Raw genomic sequence first — 18462 nt, 5'->3', positions numbered from 1 at the left:
AGTCTACCAAAACAACTCAACCATGTTTAACATAATATTATACTCAAATAATTCTTGTCTATTAATTAAGGGCAATGCTCAATCAAAAGTCACAAAAGAATTAACAAAATATAGATAATCACCACACAATTTAATTGGCAACAAAATATTTTAGCACCCCATTCAGCATGACATTGAAACAACCAACACCATCAACAAAACACAAATTAACCAGTATCAACCACCAATAAACTACACATAGGATGTATCATCCATTCCTACAACGAAATTTGTATCCATCCATTTTAGCACTGGACCGAAACCATAATTCCAACCAAATTTCATCAATTTGAACAGTCGGTTATACACACAGGTCAAAAAACAAGCAAACACCATGCCATGATCTTGTGATCCAATTAGTTATACAACCAAGTCCAATTACTTAAACAAAATTTATATGGGTTTAAGGACAAAATCACATATAATCAACATAGGGACCATATATAAAAACCTTGTTTTCCATCCAAATCTACATGGGGCATGGACGCCCCGAACTAAGATATCATGCAGGGCACAGGAAAACACTCCAAACTTGTTTTAAGAAGGTGCATTCACGTAATAGGATGAAATTGATTCACAACAATACAACAAGGAACGTTACACGGAAGATCCAAAAAGGAGACCGCTTACACAGGCTATATCCAGAGAAGACATTTTATCCTTTCCGAACCCTTCCAAATCCATATAGAGTTGAAGAGAGGAATAGTAGGGGAATTATTCAAACAAGCCAACTCATTGTACGCAGATCTCACAGTGAAAGTACCATTAGTCCATGCTCATCATCAATAGCCTTATTCAAACAAATGATTTATGACAGAGTATATGGGGAAGAAATTGAAACAACACACACAGATACAAATATATAAAGAAGAAAAATAATTTAAACAAAAGACAGGCAGTATCGTATTAGGTGAAACCATGGAAGACTTATGAATGAATACCACTGCCCACAAATGATTGAAACCGTGAAAGACTTTGGATCGATTACAGGTGATTCCAATAGAATGAATATATATATACGTTTAAATTATTCTCATATTATTTATATATATATTTTTAAATCCCATAAAGTTATTATGTAATATGGATAACAAATTTAATTCAAGTAACAGTCAATTGCATGCTCAGCATCAAATCTAAGATCATTGCTTAAATGGAAAAATAATCTCAAGTCAATTATTGATGATGCATGCATATAAATTTATATTTTGAAATATATGCTTAGAGTTTATTTTAAACTCCTAAAATCATGGGACGGTTAGGTTATGTTTGAATTAAAAAAATTAAATTTAGTTTTGAATTAATTTATTTTGCAAATTGTGTTTGTAAAAATAATTCTCCTCTTACTTTCATTTCAAATTGAATTTTGAGACAAAATTAAGTAGCATGGTCTTTAAATACTTAATTGTTCGATCTCACGTGGATGTGTATAAAAAATCATCTATGTAACTATGTTGATAGAAGCTTTTTTAATCATTAGAGACTGTTTTAGTTTTATTTTTCTTTCGTGTGAACATTTTTTTTCTTCTCAATTTTACCTTTTCAGTTTATAACAGTGTAACTAGACTTTTTTTTTCTTTCAAATTTACTATTTAAGCATAATTTGAAGTCTACTAATTAAAAACCAAACATGCACTCAAATGGTGCATAAACCACTCGGCACGTGGCTCACAAAAAAAAAACCTTATGGGTACTTATTTAGTTATATATATATATATATATATATATATATATATATATATATATATATATATATATATATTGTCACAAATCATAACCGATACATAAAATACAAAATGTACAACTAAGGTAATGGCTCAGTTTTTGTGCTGTTGTGGATGGCTTATGTAGCCAAAACTCAAGGCTACGTTTGATCTTTAAATTAACAATGAGTATAATTATAGTTGGTGAGACATAATACTTTTTTAAGAATGTCACTTTTTAGTATATACATCATTATCATTTGTGTACGAATAAAATATACGTAGAAAAAAAGTTTGACCATAAAGTCCGGGAGCTTTGAATTACCATGCAGCTTCTGCTGACTTTATGCTGGATCATTTTGCATGTCCATCTAGGCTTGCCCCCACATATATATGTTAGGCAATATATTTATTTGGACCATCTGATTTGATTTGTCATCACTTATCAAGATCCATCAACGAATAATAACGAGCTAACGTCTTCTACACCCCAATCATAAACTATTTAGAATGTGCATGCGAGATTGATGCTCCCTGCCATTTATTATTATTAATTAGTATCATTGTTTTGAAAATTTTCTGGCCCACGCATAAATTAACTCAAACTATATCCTTAGTACGATGATGTAATAAGCGGGGAAAAAATGGAACTGCCGTTCAGAAATTTTTGTCGACTTTGACTTTAGTTAGAGGAATGTAATTTAACGGTATGGATTAGCATTTTCGATATATACAAGGATGATGAGAGGAGTGAAGGAAGAAGAGAATGAGGAGAAATTACAAATTCGAATGCTCTCAACTAATATTTATTGATAAAAAAATTATTTTCAGAATATAAATTACATTTCGAATTAAGGTGATAAAGCAAGTTCGGACCGTGCAGGAAGCAGTTGTCAGGACTCAGGTTCTCTAACTACCCACACGGCATAGCCATGAAAATCCAATACCGAGACTGAGAGTACTTCACTGTTTCAATTTAATGGCAGAGGCAGATGAATACAACTTTATCTGCTAAATTTGCTTTCACTATAGTACATGGCCCATGAAAATATCCAATAACGAGATGATACCCATATCTTAAGTTCGTAAAGGCTTAAACAAACAAAAAAACCACTAGTGAAAAGTACCTTTTTATATGTCGTTTAACTATTTTTTATCAATAAAAAACTTTTCAAACTAAGAATCAACCAAAAAAAAAATGAGAATTAATAAGTTAAACATTTACTTTAACAACCTTAGTATTAAAATGAAATTGTGTGTAGAGTTTTTAAATTTGTGACATTACAAAACTCATCATAATTGTAAGATAAATATCACACTCATTTAAGCAATCATATATTATAGATAGTTTTTTTATTTATAAAAATTAAACTCAGTACCAAAAATTTATGAGAACTCACGACTGTTGAAGCACGTGGACTAGATCCCTTAGTTTACATTGTAGATGCTATAAATAGTTAATAAGCACTGCATGACAATACGAGGAGACAAAGGAGTTTTGAAATTCCTTTACCAAATGTTCCTTAATTTATAAATCTTTATGCCTTTAAAACTTCATTTTCTATCTAGTCCAAATGAGTAGCTTAGTACTACTATAACACGTTCTTGATAAATGGAAATTAGTATTATTAGAATAATTTTAATGTCAGATATTGAGTTCAACATCTAATCTTATATGAATCTTACAATAAAAGAGAAGCAGAAATCTCTAGGATGGAAAATGAATTGTTGTACATGAATCTTGAAGATCTCTAGACATACTTGAAAAAAAATAAAAAAATTTCAAAACAGAAACTTGCAGGAAGAAAGTTGTTGAAGAAAAAAAAATCAAAAGAAGAGGCAAAGAATAAAAAAAATGGACTTATCTAGAGGTCATGAAGGAGGCGATGGAGGGGGAAGGAGGAAGAAGGGGAAGCCGTAGAGGAGAAGAGGCAGGAGAGAAGGAGGAAGAAGGGGAAGCCGTAGAGGAGAAGAGGCAGGAGAGAAGGAGGAGAAAAAAATGAAAAAAAAGAAAGAAAGAAGTGAAGGTAGAATGAAGGAAGGAAGGCAGTGTGAAGCAACAAATGAAAGGAAGCATGTGTATAGTTAGGATAAAAAAATTGGACTAAAGAAGAAACATGAACGGTAAAGAAAGAAATATCCATTAATCGTCGAAAAATTTTTACACTATAAATTGATTCAAACAGTAAAAATTTGTATACCCAATTTTTATTTTCATTTTTTATTTGTCAATCTCTATTTTTCAAATTCAATTTTAGTAAAAAAAAATTTCAGATTGATCCAAATTAATTTGATTGATAAAATTATATAAATTTTTATTCTCATTTTTTATATTTATACTTTTATTTTTTCTATTTCTTTTTCTCTCACAAAATGTTAAAAAATTTAATTTTAATGTATTAATAATGTAAATTGTCAATTAATCAAAAAAATTTAAAGGACAATATTAGTTATTAATTTAATTATTATAAAATTCAATAAATTTATTATACTCAATAATTTATAATTGATAATTAGACACACTTAATATACACACGGAGCTTAATAACATGTACTGAGTACCGACAAATTAAAAACTAAATTTTTAAGATAAATATTATAAAGTTAATAAATTAAAGTTTTGTGATTAAAAGATGGTATAAAATTATTTTATATTATTAATACATTAGTTTTACTGTCCACTCAAGACATTAATTAAGACCAATTAAAAAAAATATTTATTATAAAAATTATAAACAACATAATTTTATACTTTCCATTGGTTAACATTTGGTTTGATGCATACTTACTATCTTCTAAACTTTACCGAATGAATGTTAAATAGGTTACTGAGAGTGCACCGACCATTTTTGAAAAACAAAATTAGAGCAAAATTGTTTTAAAAGATTTCAAAATGAACATTGAACAAGGGCATTCCAGGAATTTCAAAATGAACACGTGTCGGAAACCCACAGCCCTATGCGTTCCCAAGCCACAGTTATTTGTTTAATTACACACCACACTCATCTGCATCTAATAAATACTCCCTTACTTGTGTTCGGAGCACTAGAAAAGAAAACCATAATTAAGATGAGAACAAGCAACCACTTGATCGGTCTTCTGAACTTCCTAACGTTCCTGCTGTCGATTCCGATCCTAGGTGGCGGAATATGGCTGAGCAGCAGGGCCAACAACACCGACTGCCTCAAGTTCCTGCAGTGGCCGCTCATCATCATCGGAGTCAGCATCATGGTCGTGTCCCTCGCGGGGTTCGCCGGCGCGTGCTACCGCAACACCTTCCTCATGCGCCTCTACCTCGTCGTCATGTTCCTCGTCATCGCCGTCCTCATCGGGTTCATCATATTCGCCTACGTTGTCACTGACAAAGGCTCCGGTCGGAGGGTCATGAACCGCGCGTACTTGGAGTACTACCTCGAGGACTATTCGGGGTGGTTGGAGGAGCGCGTGGCGAGTGAGAGCTACTGGGGAAAGATTGCTTCGTGTATTAGGGATTCTAAAGTGTGTGGTAGGATGGGGAGAACCGTTAATGGGATGCCCCAAACTCCTGATATGTTCTACCTCACCCACCTCACGCCTATTCAGGTATCTTAATCATTCTTTTTATTTCCTTCTTTTACCACCTTAACATGCTCAAATATTTTTATATTCACACAAATCATTATTCATAATATATAATTATCATTAAAATTAATAAACTTATCTCATATAATACATAACCGAAGGACAACTCTAATGAAGTTAATACTCTTTAATAAGCATATTGACAGCAATTCTAAGAACAAGACAACATGCACAATTTATTCTATCATTTAAGAGGAACGGTTGTTGGGAAGAGGAATTGCAGTTATTTACATTTTTGTATAGGTCCTTTATAAAATTCTTAACTTATGGAGTAAGTTGTGAGGTCTGTTTAATTTTTTTAAATTGATGTATTAAAGTAAAAAAAAATTAACTGAATTGCTTGAAATAATAAAAACAATTGGTGTAGTATTATAGAAAAATATAAGATGTATACTATAAAAATATTTTTAGCATCTCGGAAGACTTACTCGGTTAAAGTTGACCTAAGGAAGTGCGTTTGGGGTTTTTGTCACGTTAATTTTTTTTAATGTTTAAATGGATGTATACTAAAAAATGAGATATTTTGGTCCTTTAAAAAAATAATCCTTTAATCCTTCAAGATTATACACACCAAATGGAAAAGGAAAATATGGATTTCTTTTTTATAAATGTGGACACTATAATCTCTATTTTTTTTAAGTTAACATTTTCAATGATTGATTTAGATCAATGATTGTATTAGAGATTAAGTTGATGTATGCTATATCATTCCACTTAGAGACAAATCGTCTTTTGTATTTTTTTATACGGAAGGAGGGGGGGGGTAGTTTTTTTTTTTTTTAAAGTTATTTTGTTTAGTGTTTTTAAAGAAAGTATATGGGTCGTAGAAGCAAACTTGAAGGAAATTAAGTAAAGGGTGGAGGGGGTTGGAAAAGTTTTGTTTAGTGCTTTAAAAGAAAGTATGGGTACTCATAGAGAAACAAAGTTGGAGGAAATGAAGTACATGTTTCATTAAATGGGTATGTGGGGGTGATGGGTTCTCACTCGTCAATTCCCGTAACTTGTGGTTGTTTGTCCAATTGATTGCAACCGAAGCTAACGGGGGACAAATAAAGAAAAGAAAATATGGCACCACTATAGTATAGTTAGTATAGCGGTGATAATTGATGGACATTATTTTGGAAATCGTGGCATCACAACCAGATACCAAATGTGTCATCTTCACATATTTTGCTTTGATCTTTACATAATTTTCTATACTCTATAGTGTAACATCAGATAAAGAGTGATAACGTTAAAACATGTCATGAAGGGATTTTATTTTGTGGAGACTATTGAACAGGTTTGTGAGTAATGACAAATAGACAGTGATTTATCTTGATACTATCTATGATAGGACCATATTAAGCGGTGCCCACGTTGCAGATAAGTAATGGGATTAGGGGACTGAACAATGGCATTCATAAAACATAATTATGATTTCAAAGAAATTATAGTTTGTGATAATTGCTTAATTTGAATGGAGGAGATGTGTTAGTTGTATATCATAATATGAAATAGTAGTAGTGTAATTAATTTTTTAAAATATGATTTGAAATTTTGTGTTTGAAACGGGGACTAAAAAAAAGTATTGGAATTTGAAACTTATGGGTGGCTTAATGATCTTACCTTTTTTTAATTTTGTTTTTGTCCATATTCCTAACTTTTTTTCTCTTTCTTGTTAATTAAGCATGATAATCATATTGCCGACTATATGCATAGTCAATTAGAATTATTGACTTTTTTTGGTTTCTGTTTGGGCTTCATTTACACCTTTTACTTTTTTTGGTTTCTTTTTGGGCTTCATTTACACCTGTTACTTTTTTTGGATGGGGCATACTTGATGTATACATATAACCTAATAAGTTGTCGCTTTCTCCTTTATAGTTTTTACAAGCTTCCCTCAACTCACATAAGAATGTTCTAGGATACGTTTTTAAACTTTGAATGGCTGGGGTGGCCCTTTTTATATTTTCTTGTGCCCGTATGATTTATCTTTTAGGTTGGAGTGGGATATTCTTTCTCATTTCTGTTTGCTAGTATAGTACATATGTTTTCACCAAAAAAAAAGGGTACAGTACATGTGTAAGAGGCTGGTGGGACAAAATCGTAGAAGTAAGAATCCTTCCTGACCATTTTTATACACCTAATTATCACTCAATAATGCAATTTGTACATTGTGTTTTTATATGTTAAATTTCTTAATTATGCCCATAAATTTTATTTAAAATAATAGTCATATAAAATTGACATTGTTTTTCGTTACATGATGTATAATTGACATTTTATTGTAGAATCTCGTTGGTAAAGATATGTGTAGCTAACTATGTAACAAGAAAAAGTAATAGCTGCCCTTTTTTATGCTAAGTAATAGCTACATTTACTTTAATTACTTATATGGTCAATAGTTTTATGATTTAAGGTTCTGACTTCAAAGTGTTGATTTCTCATGTTGTAACTGATATTTTGATCTTTTAGAATGATTTGACAGTTTCCTTATCGAATTATTGTTTCGTGTTTTGCTCCAATTGGTAGACGAGACACAGACAATTTGGTCTCAGTCAGGCTGGTGTCTGGTCCGCATGTTATCCGTTCCACTAAACAAAGTAACTTTTGAATGCATGCTCATGCCATAACATTTTTCTAGGGGAAAGAAAAAGGGTAATTATAGTTTAACAGCAACCAGATACAAACAATAAAAGACAAATACAAAATCGTTTCTTTTTCAAAACACAAAATATTCATGCAACTATTTTCATGAACTTAGAACAGAACAACAGGTGGGGTTAAGGTTCTATTTGTTCAAAACACTCCTGTATGCACAGTTACCCCCATATAAAAAACTTAATTAAACCGGATTAATAGATTTTTTTTATATAAAAAAACAAAAACAAAAATAAAGTAACACTTTAATAATTTTTTTGGACTAAAAATACACTTTTAGTCTCTTATTTATTTGTTTACTTATTTTTTATAGTTTGGTTTATCATGTTTAAAAGGTTTTATTTTAATCTCTTAAAATATATATGTTAAATTAAGTTAGTCTTTCCATCAATCTATCACATTAACATTGTTAACTTGATAATATGTAATACATTATAAGAGATGTCAATAGTCACATCATAGGAGAGTTTGTTAAGTCAATCAGAACTAGCATAATTTTTATAAAAGAAATTGACCAAAGAATCAATTTGATCTAATAGAAACACTTTTAAAAACCAGAGCTAATTAAGTTTGTTAAACTTATAAGATCAAATTGCAACTAAAAATAAAATAAAATGAGCGATCAAAAACTATTTTAGCTTTTTTTTTTGTCAAACTAAATTGACCTTAATATGTTGTTGCTAAACCCATTTATCAAGAAATTTATCGAAGTAATTAATGTTTTCTTTTGTGTTATAGTCTGGTTGCTGCAAGCCCCCAACAGATTGTGGATATGTGTATCAGAATGAGACAGTGTGGATCCCAGGATCAGGATTGATGGGAACCAACGCAGATTGCACAAGGTGGAGCAATGACCAAGAGCAGCTTTGCTATGCCTGTGATTCTTGCAAGGCTGGTGTGCTGGCAAGTCTCAAGAAGAGTTGGAGGAAGGTCTCAGTGATCAACATTGTTGTTATGATCATCCTTGTGATTGTTTACATAATTGCTTATGCAGCATATAGAAACAACCGCAAGATGGATAACGATGAGCCCTATGGTGAAGCAAGGATGACAAAGGCACAACCTAGTGCTTTTCATCTTTAGTGGCACTATTTGGATGCCAAAACGTTAATTTCAGCTACTTGTCTTATGATTTTGGACCTTTTTCTCCCTTGTAACTAGGTTGCTCTCATGGTTTTGTATCAAACACCCGTGACGTGTTTTAATCTTGAAAGGCTGAATGTATTTAATTATTATTATTATTGCTTACTTTGCAACTTCTGTTATTGCTTTGAAGATACTGATTTTGTTATGTTGGAATTAGTACCGGATTCACTTGCAAGGTGTGGAAGGAATGCAAAAATTGGGTTGCAATGCATTTCGTAACAACTGCAACTCTGCAAAGCCCATTTCCTTCAATTCATGTGCCTTCCTCAATGTAGTGCCGAGGATGGAATAATTTCACAGAGGAAGAGAGGTGTTAGTAATATTTTTTTAATATGCTTTTGAAAAATTATTAAGAATTACAAAATTATGTATATTATTAAATAAGCGAGATTCATAAAATTAGTAATTTTTAATAAATTTTAATAAATAATAAAAGGTATTATAAAGTAAAAAAAAAAAAAAAGTGTGTTGTTAGCAACTTTTTTTAAAAGAAAATATTTAATAGAAGATTATAGTTTACAATATGGGTGAGTTGAAGTCTTCAATCTACTAAGTTCTTCATCCACCCCCTTAAAATCAACTAACACTCCCTTTGTATTCTGAAAAGTCCAAATACATTCTGGATTGAGTTTTTAGGAATACAAATTAGATGCTGATTGATTTTAATGAGGTGCAAGAAGTTTTGATCTTCATTTAGTCTATTAAGAAAATGAGTTAACGTGATGCAACTAGATTAATCTCTCCAGTCTCCATCCATTTTTTTAATAAAATATCTAATATTTTTAATTTAAAACATGAATAAGATTGATTTATAACAATTCCTAGTCTACTAGATGAATTAATTAAATGTATTATTTATAGAAAAATTAATTTAGTTACACTTTTAGGTACATTTAATTTGGATTATATATATTTTTAATTTAACTTCTTGCCCAATGTTTAGAATGAGTGAGTTAAGCTTATAACATATAGGAAATGTTTTTATTCAAGGCAAACTATAAATGGACACAAAAATCCTAATGTTTATAACTCCGGCCTAATGATCGTAACGGGAGTGAAGTAAGCTTATAAAATATAGGAAATGCTTGCAAGTTAAAGTGTGTAACACAACACAAGAATGCTAAAATTCATAGTGTGAGTGAAGTAAGCTTATACTTTGAACCTTTCAACACCCAAAATGTTTTGGACATCATTCAATTTGGACAAGCCTGATGGTATCATTGTATAAGTTAGTGAGTGTGTGCTGGCGGGGTTGGTCTTGCATGCATTTGGGAAAAATCTCATGTCCTGATTCCATAGCTGGTGTCTCTGAGAGGATATGGATTACAAGGTTCCTACTGTAATAACGGTTAATGGAGCAATGGCAATTGCTTAAGCAATAAATAGCTTAAAGTGTAAGTGTATCAGAATGATTAGTCTTCACTCTTCAGGACTTCATTTACAATGAGAGTTCAAATATTGAGAAAACATTTGCAGACAGCCTCATTTTCCCTGAATTGGCTAGGTGATAGATAACAGTAGTAAGCATCTGTGTTTCCTCTTTGTATATGGTACTGACAATATGTGCTCTTGTAGTGTCTCTTTTTGGCTTCTGAAAGTTTATATTTCTCGCAATTTCTTTTATGTATATAAAAGATGAAGTGTTTGTTTAACATTAATTTTAGTCTTTTGGATGGTTCTCGCAGCATAATTTGAGCATATGTACTTTGTATGGATTTTTTTGGCTTTATGTAGTTTTATGTGTAAATGCCACAAATTTTTGTAACAAGACATAAAAACTTACGTTTGTGGGATGTTCTACTTTGAGTTATTAATAACTATCTACATTTTCATTTTCCCCTGAAATGAATTTTTTTAACTTTAGACTATAAAGCAACCTTCTATTACGTTTTATTTTGGATTGCCCTCCTTCATCAAGCATGTAAAGATATGGCCAAATGTTTAACATCTTTGGATTTGTTTATTGACTTCTCTTAAACATGGTATTTACAGATAGTTTTTAGGTCGTTAAACTTGCTAGGTAGGGAAAGTGGAAAATGATTTTGGATGGGATACTTTCACTTGTGGAGTAAAAGTGACCAGAAAGAGATATGAAAGGTCATGTAGTGTGTCCTGGCTCCTGATAAATCACTACAAAATTGTTTTGGAATGTGTTGAATTTCGACTGTTTATAATCATTTAAAGTTTAAAAATCTTGTGACTCAAATTGAATGCTACTGCTTAAGTACAAAGTTCTTATAGCTTTAATATCTCACTTGCATGTTATCTGCACTTTCACCACAGCAAGACCCCATCTCTATCAGACCCCAAAAGAGTGTTGAGGTTGCTGTCGAATGAACAGGGAAAAAGGGGAAGTGTGGTGGCTTTTTGCAAGATGAATCCTTGTTGTGCAATGTGCAGTGCAGGTTCAAAAACAAATGTGCTTGTGCATTTTCAAAAAACAAACTTAAGGGGGAATGGAGTCTTGCTCACAACTCACACAAGGTGATTTTGATTTTGATTTTGAAGTCATTGTCTAAAGAGCTATAAATAAATTAATAATTAACAATGAAAGCATATGAATGAATGGGGAACTTTACTTTTATATGTAGCTCTTCATCAATTGCTGCTGTATTAGCATCTTCCGAAATTGTTTAAGCGCTTAACGATGCAGCTTTTGATTCGCATATTAGCCTTTGGTAACATTTTCATATAGTGAAGTTATTGTTGCATGTTGTGTAAACGCTGTCTACTTAAGATGAATGACTAAGATATTATCACTTAATATCTATGTAGTCAACATTCAAAAACAAAGATATTATCATGTCATTTATTTACTATTGGATAATTTATTTACTATTGATTGTTTAGTCTACCTAATCTAGTTAGCGATTGCTAAAGTAATTCTAATGGGTGAGTTTTACGTGCTGTAAATTGCTGAATAACGATAACATGTCATTCTGCAACAGGGCTTTGATTTTCTGTTTTTCGGTGAACATTGATTGATGACTTTGGACTTGAGGCACTAATTAACAACTTTGTCTTGACCTTGAATGTTGGTGATTGATTTCCAAATGAAAAAATTTAGTGATTGATTTCCAAATGAAAAAATTTACTATAAAAATAAATTTAGTGATTGATTTCCAAATGAAAGCAAAAATAAATTTAGTGATTGATTTCCAAATGAAAAAATTTACTATAAAAACCTAATCAGCTAATCTAAATTAATCTCCTAAGGGATTTTTAACTTTGGATCTCAATGACAGTGCCAACATGACTCACTTGAAGATAATTGTAGAGACCATAGAGAGTGAAAAATTGTCTCAGCATTGTCTTTGCTTTTTCTTGATCCTTCAATCCGGTAAGTCCATGCATTTGTACAACTATGTATTTATTCAAGAAAGATGGATTATTACTCTATTTATCAGTCCAAGTAACCATTAGGATCGGCTTAGTGATTAGTGGTTTGAGTAGTTTGTATGAAATCATAAATCAAAAGAATTATCGGTGGTCTGAGTAGGTAACTGCAACTAATTTAGAGTAATAATGCATTATTAGACTTGATTATTTAAGTATTATGAAATTTATGATTTACTATTTTGCTTTATTATATTACGGAAATGTTTAATTAATTGATATGTTATTTATAGATATTTTATTGATATTTATATGAAGTGGACTCTTACGATTCTACTAGTTAATCCAAGAATATTCAATTAATATATATCCCCATTCATCTCACAATAACTTATTTGTACGTTGTTCATCAGTTCCAAAGATTGCGTGAAATAAGTGTTCTATGCGTACGAAGCATAATCGCTCATGATTCCCTTGAACTTATGTGTCATGATCCTCGCACATCAATGTGGTGCACAACTCAATCGTGTGTGTGTCAATAGTCAATATTTATCCACCAAGGCTTTGGTTGGAAGTTTTGGTCAAGTCTAGAGAATGTTTTTAATCACGGTCCTCTTGGCACAACAACCCATCCGTCTCTGTACCATGTGGCTCACGACATAGTTTTGTTCAATTATTTTGATCTAAGACCAATGAAAGATTTCCTGGACACATGTTGTATAATGTTGTAGTACGACCATTCAACATATGAGCCATTCCTTTCATGCCAGGATAAGGGGTGATGGTGACGAAAGCCAGGTAGGGACTACAGCAACTTTGACTGGTTTTAGATGCAACCTTTCATTACTTTTTTTTTCTTTTCATAAGTTTTTTTCTTCGGAGATAATTTCATTTGAGATATAATCAGACATTAAATGTAAATATTTTTTGTGAGAGACTAATCATTCGAACATTAGATGCAATATTTCACTTATTAACATCTTTTAATTTAGTTAGGATATTTCCCTCTAGTTGGCTAATTTATTTAATTATCACATCACATGTGACAAATCTTGGACATGATAAGAAGTCATGCAGCCACGAGCTTGAATGTTGAGTGATTACGTCTCTATCTCTCTCTCATTTATTGGAGTCCCCTATATCTGTTTCCTAAACTAGATAGATTTTAATTTTACCCTCCCAGCTTGCTATGAACTAATCAAATTGTTTTGTGTCTATACTAATTAACCACTACTTTAACATTAATATGAACATGTTTATTATAAGTGGGAAGAAAAAAAAAAGAGTTGATTATAGTGGGAGTAAACCGTAAAGTGGTGGTAGCTAATGTTCTTTTCTTAAGGTCCACACGCTGAAGACTCTTGAGGGCTATACAGAGCAACTGAGGAAGAAAAATGTTGTAAATTACAAAGGTCCAACTGCTTCCACCGCAAAGTTGAAACTTAAAATTAAAATTTTCCAAGTCGTGGAAAAATTAATCACTTGAAGATAAGTTAGAATCCCACAGTCTTAAATAATACCTATTTAAGAACTTAAAGACCTATGATTTATATTTTACGCATTGTAGAATAGAGTATTGACTCCATATATATTATACACTAATTATCAATATTTGAAAGTTCACATTGGTTAATTGGAACTTAAAGACTTTGATCATAGAGACCCTTTTGTGTTGGAATTTTCTCCAGCACCACATTCTAGTAGTCTTGTTAATTGATAAATGTTTTATATGCTTACATATTTTAGTATTTATCTTATATTTTACTTTATTTTAATAACTTTTACGCTAATATAATTATTAATTAGGAGAAAGTTTAGTGCCTTTAACTTTTAAGAAATTTTATTAGTTTTTTATGTTTTATGTAAGAAAAGAAGAAGAATTGAAGATTTTGGAAAAATAGCTTTGGAAGTTCAAATCACACATCTTTTGAAGCATATTGTGAAAACCTAAAGCATATTATTTGTACTTTATTTTAGTCCTTTTAAAATGATTAAAAGTAAGGATAAAAAAATTTAAAGACTAAAAAATAAAAATAAAAAAGTTCAAGAATTAAAAACAAAAATTCTAAAACATTTAGGCACTAAAAAATACTTTACCCATGGAAATATTATGAACCATTCTTCCAGATTGAATTTGAGAGATTTATTGCAATCTTATTGAGTGGGCATATTTTACAAAATTAAGTCATTTGATTTTTCCTTTTAACAACGAGAAGGTTTTTCACAATAAAATTCTCGGTGTTATTTTTCTAGCTTGACACTTATGGTGCCAATTTTGAACTCATAATTTGGTTTACTAATTCTGAACATTTTTTGTTACATGGCCATGTCCAATGAGCTGAACGACCCCCAACAACCTTGCCCCACCTTGTGGCCAATTAACTCCCTTGCACTTGCACACACATGCAAACAAGCACACACACCCAAGGAAGCGTGTGCATATATTCTACCAGCAGATACTAATTACAGAGAGTCTTTCGTAGTAGTTGATTGAGTAGAAACTTGAAAGATAGCCTTGTCTCTGTCGTGGCAGCAAAGTACCCTAATATCAACTCACTTAAGCAAACCGTTCCTAACTAATAATGTAAAAAATTAAGCCACTTGGCACAAGCATAAAAAGTCTAGTTTATAGTGTGGACCAAGTTAATTATAATGTTAAACCTGCTTAGCTAGCTACATTACCCACAACTAGGAACATTGGAGGTAGTAAGATTATTTTTTTTTCAATCAAGTATATTAATTATTAATTTGTTAATTTTTTTTAACATCGGACGATAAAATTATATATGTAAAATGAGAATGAGATCACATTTTAGTTTCATCACAAATTGTGTTAGTGTTAGCTAAACTTAAGTCCACCGTATCAATTTATTGAATCAATTCAGCAAATTAAAAATAAAATTGTGACTGACTCAACCAAAGATTTTTCAGATGGTGAGAAAATATGACTACTTTTGCTTTGTCCTCTGAGGCTGCTTTACATTGTGTTGTCCGCTATGATAAGGTTAAAAAATAAGAGGAAAAAATCGAAAACAAACAAATGAAGGAGTAAGGTCGTAGTGTCCAATTTATACAGTTACCTTGCTTGTTTTACACGTAAAATAATTTTGGGAAGGAGAATTGTATTACTATGAATTCTAGAGAAAATTAAGCAGGCTAATTTCAATTAATATGTTATCCATTTTGTGGTTTATGGGTATGCTGCAACTCAAGCCCAACAAAGGTGGAGACTGAAGAGGACATGTCGATTACACTCACATGGACTTCTTTTTTCTAACTATCTATAGGGGAAAGCACTTTCCACATTCCTAGACAAGTTAGGCAAACCACAAAAGATTTCCAGTGGAAAATGCAAAAGCTGGTTCCATATGGAAAGAAATTAATAGTGACGAAAATTTTAATTTTATTATTTTTTTTTCAAAGATCAAAATTGGGTCACAATCAGAAGAATTGGTCATGAAAACGGTTTTTTTCAAACTCTAAGAGTTTTCATACACAATGAGCCAAATCCACAGCACCTAACGAAGAAGTAGAAACCGCGAGCAGCCACGTCGTTGGTGACATCATTTTTTCCACGTGATAATGCTATACTGGCTTGAAGCTTCTCATTTCCCTTATAAAAACCACAAAGATTAACTTCGAATAACAATGTAACAAGCCCTCTTGTCTTCTCTTCTCTTTGTGTTCCTAAAAAACACACAGCACAAGTAGACAAACACAAAGGAACAAATTGCAAGTTGAGAAAATTAACATGGAAAACAGTGACATTTCCTCTGCCCCACTTTCTCACTCCCCCACTAATTCCTCTTCTTCCTCACCAACACCACCTTCACCTCCTACTGTTGTGATGAGTCCTTGTGCTGCATGCAAGATTTTGAGGAGAAGATGTGCTGAGAAATGTGTCTTGGCACCTTATTTTCCTCCAACTGAACCTGCCAAGTTTACCATTGCACACCGGGTATTTGGTGCCAGCAACATCATCAAGTTCCTTCAGGTAGTTACACGATCAATACTAACAATTTTTTTTATCCACAAATATTAATTATTTGTATTATTAATTTTTTTTTTGTTAACTGGAATTCGAATCTGCGATCTATCTTTCGTTCTCTTCTCTCTTCAACATCTTTTTTTTCTCTGAGTCGATGATGACAGTGTTAAGAATCCCTCCATTGTTGAGTTGTAGTTCCCTGTATCACCCGTCAAAGCGTCCTCTCCACAAAGACATATGAACAAAAGTGTCGACAAAGTGTAGATAAATAAATAATAAGATTAATTATATTTTCAGTCCTATAGTTATAGAAATTTTCGTCTTTGATCTCTAAAAAAATATTTTCTTTTTGATTTCTCTTTTATAGAAATATGTCCATTGCGGTCTTTGTCTTTTATAAAATCGTCTTTTTTAGTTTCTTATGTATGAAACAAAGATCCCACATAACACATTTTCATACATAATAACGAGTAAAAAGAGATATTTTTATTTACTAAAAAGTAAAAGCAAACATTACTTTATAACAACTTAAAAATATATTTTATCTTAAAAAAAAAAACTCTCTACTTTAGCAGTGAAACCTACAAATGTCTAATCATGCGAATCTCCTGACTTTATTTTTTTTCCTAATGTCAATAACTCTTTCCTAATTAGATGAAACGGAGTTTGGAAATGCATTTTCAACAACCTAATTCTAACGAATACCTGGTGGTGGGCATTCAAGTAGTTATACTTAATTAACACTCTCCTGTATTCCAAGTCTTAGCCTTTAAAAAGAAATTTAAGATCTAGAAGCAACCAACAGATACCTAAATTTTTCTTAACCATTAAATATTTTTTGTCCAATGTATTTTCTCAAGGGTAGAAAATTAAAACTTGGGCATTTTTTATCATCTAAACTTTTTTTTTTTTGCATTTATTTTTCAGGAGCTTCCAGAGTCTCAGAGAGCTGATGCAGTGACCAGCATGGTGTATGAGGCTAGTGCAAGAATAAGAGACCCTGTTTATGGTTGTGCAGGGGCAATTTGCCAGCTCCAAAAGCAGATCAATGAACTTCAAGCACAATTGGCCAAGGCACAAGCTGAGCTTGTGAACATGCAGATTCAGCAAGCCAATCTTGTGGCTCTAATTTGCATGAAAATGGCACAGAGTCCACAGGAATCACCACAACAATTAGTGGATGATTTCATTTCAACTCCTCCCCACAGTGGTGGTGCCTATCAAAGTGGCATGAACTTCTTTGAGGACAACACTAGCCTAAACTCACTATGGGAACAGCCCCTTTGGACATGAAGGAGAATCAATATCATATAAATATTAATTAAATATAGAATACGGTTAGACATTCACAAAGTGGTTCGTATGATTGTCTCCCAAGGAGAAAGTTGAACGAATCAATTAGAACTAATAAAAAGTTAATTCAAATTAAGCTAGGATTTATGCAATTATGTTAATTTAATTCCCTGCATGAGGAAAAATTTGGAGGGAAAGAATATGATTTACTATCTAGTAAGAAGGTCCTGCATTCAATCCTTTGAGCATGTTGATCAAATTTGATTCCTAACTTTGTGTATAAAAAATGCATTGTTAGGAGATGTATTCGATCACTTGCTAGGCAAAAAACATCAACCTAAAAATAATAGATGGTGTTTTACTCCATGTAATATTTGGAATTGAAGAGAAAGGAAATTGTTTGGAATTGAAGAGAAAGGAAATTGTTACGTTTTAAGTCTTATTTATCATATAATTTTATAATGGACATTCTCACTTAGAAAAATCATATCTTAGAAAATGTATAAAATTTGCTTATATAAACTCTAAAATAAGAGATTAATCTAACATGACAATTCCATGCTCATACTTTAACTTTTCAAAGATCAATCTTTGGCCTTTAGACTCGCTTCAGCGACTTCGCCCTTTAAGTGAGAAGGGGGTGAGGTATTATAGATTATAATAGATTGGAAAAACTGCATGATTTTATTCGAG

At 31.8% G+C, this 18462-nt stretch overlaps 2 protein-coding genes across 2 annotated transcripts; both read left to right on the top strand.

Moving 5' to 3' along the window:
- Positions 1-4595: 4595 nt before the first annotated feature.
- On the top strand, positions 4596-9247 carry LOC100798336 (tetraspanin-3). Its single transcript, XM_006592164.4, has 2 exons — positions 4596-5324; positions 8745-9247. The coding sequence occupies exons 1-2, from the start codon at positions 4701-4703 to the stop codon at positions 9087-9089; spliced, it is 969 nt and encodes a 322-aa protein (XP_006592227.3). The 5' UTR covers positions 4596-4700; the 3' UTR covers positions 9090-9247.
- Positions 9248-15988: 6741 nt separating this feature from the next.
- On the top strand, positions 15989-18196 carry LOC100797804 (LOB domain-containing protein 1-like). The gene is made up of 2 exons (NM_001317549.2): positions 15989-16482; positions 17404-18196. Exons 1-2 carry the CDS (start codon positions 16240-16242, stop codon positions 17767-17769), a joined length of 609 nt encoding a protein of 202 aa, NP_001304478.2. The 5' UTR covers positions 15989-16239; the 3' UTR covers positions 17770-18196.
- The last annotated feature ends 266 nt before the right edge of the window (positions 18197-18462 follow it).

Source organism: Glycine max, chromosome 12, assembly GCF_000004515.6.
Source record: "Glycine max cultivar Williams 82 chromosome 12, Glycine_max_v4.0, whole genome shotgun sequence".
Lineage (NCBI taxonomy): Eukaryota > Viridiplantae > Streptophyta > Magnoliopsida > Fabales > Fabaceae > Glycine > Glycine max.
The sequence above is the reverse complement of the archived record's forward strand: the minus strand, read 5'-3'. Positions and strand labels throughout refer to the sequence as shown.

Bases quoted from the DNA above. Each gene is read 5' to 3' on its own strand.
- LOC100798336 (XM_006592164.4), top strand. From the start codon at position 4,701: ATGCGTTCCCAAGCCACAGTTATTTGTTTAATTACACACCACACTCAT. The intron at 5,325-8,744 runs GTATCTTAATCA...TTTGTGTTATAG, and splicing joins CCCACCTCACGCCTATTCAG to TCTGGTTGCTGCAAGCCCCC.
- LOC100797804 (NM_001317549.2), top strand. From the start codon at position 16,240: ATGGAAAACAGTGACATTTCCTCTGCCCCACTTTCTCACTCCCCCACT. The intron at 16,483-17,403 runs GTAGTTACACGA...TTTATTTTTCAG, and splicing joins ACATCATCAAGTTCCTTCAG to GAGCTTCCAGAGTCTCAGAG.